General features: G+C 44.1%; 1 protein-coding gene across 1 annotated transcript; it reads right to left on the bottom strand.

Annotated features, from left to right (window-relative positions):
* Nucleotides 1-1,941: 1,941 nt before the first annotated feature.
* LOC308665721 (kunitz-type serine protease inhibitor 4-like) lies at nt 1,942-6,806 on the bottom strand. The gene is made up of 4 exons (XM_081323886.1): nt 6,498-6,806; nt 5,650-5,811; nt 3,455-3,595; nt 1,942-1,992 (listed from the first exon to the last, which is right to left on the bottom strand). The coding sequence occupies exons 1-3, from the start codon at nt 6,580-6,582 to the stop codon at nt 3,456-3,458; spliced, it is 387 nt and encodes a 128-aa protein (XP_081180012.1). The 5' UTR covers nt 6,583-6,806; the 3' UTR covers nt 1,942-1,992; nt 3,455.
* Between the last annotated feature and the right edge of the window lie 1,217 nt (nt 6,807-8,023).

Below are 8,023 nucleotides of genomic sequence, written 5' to 3'. Positions count from 1 at the left end.
CAACAAGTACAGCATACTGAAAACCTAGACAACCAAAACATTGGACATGACAGTTTACTTAAACCAGAAGAAACTTGAGGAAGAAGAAGACCAGATTGAATTAAAGATAAATATAGTAGAGCAAATATGGAGATTTGAGCCACCAGGGCAGCAATTTAATGATTATAAATGGGCCAGTTCCTTTGGAAAATTGATAACTAGATGGTCTCCTTTGATTCAAATAACATGTACAAGAATGAAGAGAGATCTATCTGATGATTTAAAGGCACTGGTATGGAAGCCTAGGGACGCGGTGGCTCAGTGGGTTAGGACGCTGAGCTTGTCGATCAGAAGGTCGAATCCCGAGTGCCGCATAGCAGAGTGAGCGCCTGTTACTCATCCCAGCTTCTGCCAACCTAGCAGTTCGAAAGCACGTAAAAAATGCAAGGAGAAAAATAGGGACCGCTCCGGTGGGAAGGTAACAGCATTCCGTGCACCTTTGGCGTCTAGTTATGCCGGCCACATGACCACGGAGACGTCCTCGGACAAGCGCTGGCACTTCGGCTTTGAAACGGAGATGAGCACCGGCCCCTAGAGTTGGAAACGACTAGCATGCATGTGCGGGGGAACCTTTACCTTTACCTTTATGGAAGCCTGCTTGGCAAAAAAAAAAGAAAGGTAGAGTTAGATCTAAAAAAATGGGATCCTTTGATTTATGACAGAAGATCCTAAAGTCTCAACTAATGGACTAAAGGGAGATTTTGACATGAAGGGAAATATGAATATAAATTTAAATATTGTGGAAAATGATAAAAAATAAGGGATTAACTGGCATAATATTTAGGATTTAGATTTATAAGGGAAATGAAAATTAACTATTAGGAAATAGCTTTGAATTATTGTTTAGCCCAGATAATATAGAAGATGGACTTGAGACAATAAAGGACACTTTATTAGTAAGTGGTGAGGTACTAGGATGAGAAATAGAAAATGTTTATGAAATAAAATAAGAATGTATTTAAGTAAGTAAGATGTGTATTTTAGATATGAAATAAAGGAAATTTGGGTTAACAAAAATTTAAATATTATGGATATTAAAGCTTAAATTGGAATACTATAATTAAAAATTAGGTAAAACTTAAAAACAGGACATGGATATGTATAAGCAAAAATATATTGATAAATGTTTTAATTGAGTGTGTTATACTAGCTTAAATATGATTTGCTAGCTTAAATATGATATAGCAAATGTTAAGGGAAATAGAGAAGGAATTTTTGATGATGTAAGCTGAGGTATGTACTAAAGATTTTGTTATTGAAATATTGACTGCCCAATCACCACGCTGCTTTCCAAATACTTACATGTAAAACTGGAAAACCAACAAAATTTGTTTTGTTTTTTTTAAAAAGACACCCAACTGAAAGAAATATGACCCAGGTGGGTAACGTCATATGTCTTCATGTTGTGCCTTCTCGTGCCTGCTTAATGTCAGCTTTTGTCCTCTTCACACAGTTTGGGCCTATGGCTTCATGATCTGACATGCTTCACCATCACTGAAGGTTTCAAGATCTGCCTGGTTTTGCTTTGCCACTTCAGGATGCTGGTTCATGTGCCCCTCCCCCTCTTTGTTTGGATGGTCTTTCGTGGTCATTTAACCTTGGATTTCAGGAAGCACCAGACAGCAGACTTCCACACATACGTGATGCCTGCCTGGTGTTTTACAAGTATTGGCCAAGTCTTCTGAAGGCACCTGGTCTACATGGGTTTGGTGTACTTCCTTTAACATGGGGAGGACATGGGTCAAGGGAGGGAGGGAAAAATCACAAAGGGGCAGAAGAAGACACTTGAGACTGACAGGGAAGCCAGGACCAATGCTTCATTATGGAAAAGAAGGAATAAATCCAGGGTGGGTTTTAGGAGAGGGTCTCCAGGATGACCCAGGATAGAAGAAGTCTCTTTGGGTGATATTGGTGCACTGGGCATAATTTGGGTGGGTCTCCTCTTTGGTGATCCTGTAAAAACAAAGATTCAGATATGGGGTTTCTGCCCATAATGGCTTCTGGTGCTGCTTAGGATTTGACCCTCTCTAATCGTACAGCCATGGAGACCCAAACCTGAAATCTGGAGGGATGTCCTGATTGGGAAAGGAAGCAATGGGACAACCTCCTCCTTGGAGTTATGAGGGTCCATCACTGAAGGTTTCTCCATGATGCTGTGAGGATTTCTACACTGGAAGCAGGGTGGACTAGAAGACCTCCAATGCTTTTCCCCCCAATCTTCTCTTTCTGGGAGACCTCAAGGCCAACTGCTTGGACATGTTCATATGAGCTTTCTAACTCATACAGGGAGCGTTTTTTACAGCCAGAAATGTGAACTCTTTCCTTGTTTACATCTGCTCTACTTTTGATGGACAAGAGTAGAGCCTCCAGGCATAGCAGCCTGGACAAACTCAAAGAGACCTACATGTGCCTAGACCAAATCTAAGTATAGGAAACATCACACTGTTGTTCCTTCGTTCTAAGCAAACTGCACAAGTGACAGAAGCTACAAAATACAAAATAATAGAGTTGGAAAGGGTCAGGTGTGAGTCATCAGAGAGAGGCTGGTGATGGGTCTTGTCAGGAGGAGGTTACATCCTGATGTGATGGGGAGGTTACATCCTGGTGTAATCTCCCCATTACAAGACCCATCACCAGCCTCTCTCTGATGACTCATCACAAGAACCTCACTTGACACACCCACACCTGAAGCCCTTATCATTAGAACAGCACCGCCACTGAAGATGTTACCTAGCCTGGTAATGAAACATTTGGAAACCAACCCACAAGTTCAGAGTATAACCCTTCACCCTCATTGGGTTGACTTGTTTGATGGCTGCTCATATTTAAATGATTGTCCACTCTGGACTCCTAGATCCCTCTCACTGTTACTGCTGTTGTGCCAGGTGCCACCTATTCTATATCTGTGTATTTGGTTGTTGTTTTTTTTACTAAGTGTGTGTCCTTATTATTCCTCACCCTTGAATTGCAATTTATTGGATAGGACTCAGTGCTCAAGTGTGTGGAGATCCTTCTGGATCTTGAGCCTATCTTCTGGAGTGTTGACTATTCCTGCCAGCTTGGTGTTGTCTGCAGATTTGATGAGTTCCCCATCTATTCCCTCATCCAAATCATTGATGAAGATTTTGAAGAGCACTGGGCCTAAGAGAGAATCTTGAGGTTCCCCACTGCATAGTTCTTTCCATGTAGATGTCATATCATTGAGTTCTAGGAGACACCAAAAAGCTGTTCCTTTGGTCTAAGTCAGGGGTCTTCAAACTTGGCCCCTTTATGACTTGTGGACTTCAACTCCCAGAATTCCTCAGCCAGGCACACTGGCTGAGGAATTCTGGGAGTTGAGGTCCACAAGTCATAAAAGGGCCAAGTTTGAAGACCCCTGGTCTAAGTAAACTAAGTGACAACATACAGGAGTTACCTTAGATAGGATTCATACACGTAACCAGGCAGGCATAATTGCAGCATTTCTTCTTCCCAGGACACTTCCAGTCACTTCCACATTCCACGAGACAAATACTGCTAATGTCTGGATCAGCTTTGGGACACACCCCAGGCTTTTCTGCAAAATAGAAGATCCCGAGGCTAAGTGCCAGATTTACCAGGTAGACCAGCCAGGAAACACAACCAGATAAGCTAATTCTGATTTATTGTAAAGCTACATTAACAAAATCCTGCAGGTTTGAAAGGACGAATCTGTCACTGTCTCTTTTGCAGCCTAAGGAACTAGAGAAGGTCTCTTCCAAGCCTCCTTATCCATCCATTGTGAATAATAATAATAATAATAATAATAATAATAATAATAATAATAATAATAATAAGAAGAAGAAGAAGAAGAAGAAGAAGAAGAAGAAGAAGAAGAAGAAGAAGAAGAAGAAGAAGAAGAAGAAGAAGAAGAAGAAGAAGAAGAAGAAGAAGTTGTTGTTGGGAGGGACCTTGGAGTCCAACCACCCTCTCAGGCAGAAAACCCTAGACCATTGCAGACAAATGGTTGTCCAGTCTCTTCTTAAAAACCTCCAGTGTCAGAGCATTCACAGCTTCTGGAGGCAGGTTGTTCCACTGGTTAATTGTTCCAACTGTCAGGAAGTTTCTCCTTGATGAGTTTCCAGTCATTGCTTCTTGTCCTGCCTTCGGGCGCTTTGGAGAATAGCTTGGCTCCCTCTTCTTTGGGGCAGCCCCTGAGATATTGGAAGACTGCTATCGTGTCCCCCCTCGTCCCTCTCTTCCTTAAACTAGACATACCCAATTCCAGCAACTGTTCCTTATATGTTTTAGCCTCCAGTCCCCTAATTCAGGATACGCAGTCTCTTAATTGACCTTTTCTTGACAGCATCTTTGCCCGGTCTCCCAAACTCTTTTCAACATATGATTAAATTGAGATATTCTTGTGGAACTGGAATCCCAGAGCAAACAAAATCCCATATCTGGTCCTTTCAGCAGCCAAAGCTTCTCCATGCATCTAGGATGAGAGAGGCTGGCTGGAACAGGATGCTACCTCTTTCCCCCCAAAGACAGGGAATTCCTCCTTAATTCCAGGTTGTTTCTCTCCTTGATTACTTTCAGGCAATGGATGGAAACTAATCAAGGAGAAAAGCAACCTGGAACTAAGGAGACATTTCCTGACAGTGAAGACAATTAATCAGTGGAACTGCTTGCCACCAGAAGGTGTGGGTGCTCCATCACTGGAGTCTTTTAAGAAGAGACTGGGCAACCATTTGTCTAAAATGGTATAGGGTCTCCTGCTTGAGCAGGGGGCTGGACTAGAAGAGAGTTTCCCTTCTGGCTTTGCGGTCTAGCGGGGAGGGGGGAAGGGATGGTTCCATGCAAATGGCTAGCAAGCACACACATGCACACACACAGCTTCAATTGCATGAGCAGCATGCATGCACGCCTGCTGCTCACTTAAATGGAGTGCACGCATACCTGTGCCCGCAGCTCACACAAGAGAGGATGCACATGTGCACACCAGCCATTTCCACAGCCTGGTTGCGAACCCCTCATGGCCCACGAGTGGGCTGCGGCCCCCAGATTGGGGACCTCTAAACTAGAAGACCTCCAGGGTCCCACCCAACTCCGTTGTTCTGTTAAAGCACATTAATCGAGAGCTTCAAGCCAGCATCCAAATAAGCAGAGATAAACAACCAAGCGGAAAATAGGACCTTCGTTATGGAACTACGAGGAGAAAAGCCACACTCGCATCAAGGCCGGCAAGGGAGGCTACTGCACATACACAGAGAGCAACCCACACACTCAGTTGCCCTGTTGGTGTCACCCGGTTGGGTAAGGAAACATCTGCAAGAAAAGAACCAAATGCGGAGAGCACCCAGGACGCCACGGTCCTCCTCTTCCTCCTCCTGCTCCTCCCACAGCCCCCCCTTCCAGAACTGATGATGTTCCCTAGTTGGGTCATCAAACAGTCTGCAAAAAACCCACCAAACTCAGAGAGCATCAGAAATTCCACAGTTTAACCCGGGTGACAAATATTCCCTCCTACTGGATCAATCCTAGCCTGTTGTGAGAACCGGGATATTACACTAAGCCACCCCAGGCTGAATTTCAGGAGACAGCAGCTCTTTTGTGATGAAGAGGCCAGTCCGTACTGCCTTCCCTACTTACCAACACAGGTGTAGTGACACAGATCTTTGGTCCTAAAATTGTTGGCATTCCCACCGCATCCACCGTAAATAAACTTTTGACACTCATTGGAAGTCGGGTTGTAGTAGAACCGAGGCATTATGGCTTCACATAGTCCAGTTTCAGCAGGAAGATAACAAAACCCTGCAGGAAATGGAAAGAGGTGTGTGTGTGTGTGTGTGTGTGTGTTTGTGTGTTTGTGTGTTATTTGATTAGTTAGCACAAATGTCTTTAAGGCATTTCCACAACCTGGTGTCCTCCTAGCATGCTTAGATTGCAAAGAGTCGAGAGCCTTCTTTCTTTCTTTCTTTCTTTCTTTCTTTCTTTCTTTCTTTCTTTCTTTCTTTCTTTCTTTCTTTCTTTCTTTCTTTCACCATCCATCCTCCTTATTTCTTTCCTTTCACCATCCATCCATCTTCCTTCCTTCCACCCTTCCTTTCTCACTCCTTCCTTTCACCATCCATCCCCTTTCTTTCTTTCTTTCTTTCTTTCTTTCTTTCTTTCTTTCTTTCTTTCTTTCTTTCTTTCTTTCTTTCTTTCTTTCTTTTTTTCTTTCTTTCTTTCTTAGTTTATTCAAACAAAGTTAAAATACAAAATGCCAAAAAATAAAAAGGCAAAAGAATAAAAAAAATAACAAAGAAGAAATTAAAAAGAAAAGGTGCGTTTCTCTTTCTTGGGGCCCCCTCCCCCTTCTCTCTCCTGTTCAGCTGACACCCAACCACCATCTCAAGAAGCTTCCCAGAAGTGGCTTCACCAAGCCAGGACTTCCTTTCCTTTCCTGGGGGAAGAACTCTGATCATTTAAGCCCCTCCCTTTCTGAAAGGTCTCACTTGGACGGTCCCGGCCGGAGACGGGGTTCAGCTCTGCCCAGAGGGTGAGGAGTCCCAGCAGGAGAAGAAGACCTCCAGAAGACATGATGAAGCCGTCTGCCCCACACCCGGGCTGCTTGCACTAAATATTCTCTCAAGTGGGAATTTCACATCCAGGAAGCAGGATGGAGTAATAGAGTGAGGATTTCAATTTTCTCTTTCTTTCTTTCGTTGGTTGAACAAGAGGTTGGGAAACCTGAGAGTTGGATTGGCTGGATGTTTGGGAGAAGCTAGGCAGGTCCCTGTTGAGGTCAATGGGTCCTTTGTCTGGTCAAGCAAAATGCGCCTTTCTGGAGTGAAAGCAGCATTGGGAAAGTCCCATCTTTCTGAGTTGGGGGGTCCCCGACTGGGTGTGCATGGGGGGGTGCTCAGCTGGGGAGCTGATGCAACTTCCTTATCAGGGCTGCCCTCCAGATGTGATGCGAGAGGTGAGGACGCTTCTCCTCTTTGCTTGAGATGGACTTTGAGAGCAGAAGGTTTGGTCTTTTAGATAGAATATGATAAAGTAGCTAGCTTGAATTCTGTACACGTGCATATGATCACTTACACTTCACACTCCTAGGTAATAGATTATGTAAGCATAGATACTCATAATTAACAAACCTCAAGTGACTTCCCTGCCATTCTACTGTCACCATTATTGTCTTAATAAAAAGAAACATACCGGTTGTGTCGCCCTAGACTAGCAGGGGTAGGTAACCTTGGCTCTTTTAGCACTCATGGACTTCAACTGCAAGAATTCCTGAGCCAGCCATGCAGAGGGGAAAGGGAGAGGTTTCCAAGCTGAGCCATGCTGGCGCAGGAATTCTGGGAGTTGAAGTCCAGGAGTCCTAAAAGAGCCAAGGTTGCCTAGCCCTGCCCTAGAGGTTTTGATAAAGTATGCTAAGAATTGAGAACTTCCAGCTTGCTGCAATTAACACACATTCCTTCGATGTTTTCATCTTGCTAACAGCTCCCTCCCCTCCACAAACTTGTTTTTCTCACAAAGGCAGCAACTGCCAAAGACCATAGAAAAGGGGGATTGTTTTGTACCTGTGGCAGTCTAGCTTCAGGCTCGCCATGGAACTAGAACAGCATCGTCACCTTTCAGGCTGACCTGTGACAGGACCTGGACCAAGAGAATGCAGCCATTCTCCCTTTGCCTAATCTCTCGGTGCCTCTCAATGCTGTGGACCATTCCATCCTTCTCAAAGTCTCCTGACTTGGCAACTTTAAGACTTAGAATAGAATAGAGCTGGAAGGGACCTTGGAGGTCTTCTAGTCCAGCCCCCTGTTCAAGCAGGAGAACTTACACCATTTCAGACAAGTGACTGTCTAGTCTCTTCTTGAAAACCTCCAGTGATGGAGCGCCCACAACTTCTGGAAGCAAGCTGTTGTGGACCTTTGGACTTCAACTCCCAAAATTCTTCCTCCAGCATGGTAGATTCACGGTCCATGAAGACCAAGGAAGTCTATCTTTCTTCTTCTCATTCTGCTCTTCTTGGATG

Source organism: Vipera berus (assembly GCF_964194415.1).
Source record: "Vipera berus genome assembly, chromosome: 3".
In the NCBI taxonomy this organism is placed as follows: Eukaryota; Metazoa; Chordata; class Lepidosauria; order Squamata; family Viperidae; genus Vipera; species Vipera berus.
This window is presented reverse-complemented; position numbering and strand designations above follow the sequence as displayed.

Bases quoted from the DNA above. Each gene is read 5' to 3' on its own strand.
- LOC308665721 (XM_081323886.1), bottom strand. From the start codon at position 6,582: ATGTCTTCTGGAGGTCTTCTTCTCCTGCTGGGACTCCTCACCCTCTGG. The intron at 5,812-6,497 runs GTGAGACCTTTC...CATTTCCTGCAG, and splicing joins CTCCGGCCGGGACCGTCCAA to GGTTTTGTTATCTTCCTGCT. The intron at 3,596-5,649 runs GTAAGTAGGGAA...TCTATTTTGCAG, and splicing joins GTGTCACTACACCTGTGTTG to AAAAGCCTGGGGTGTGTCCC.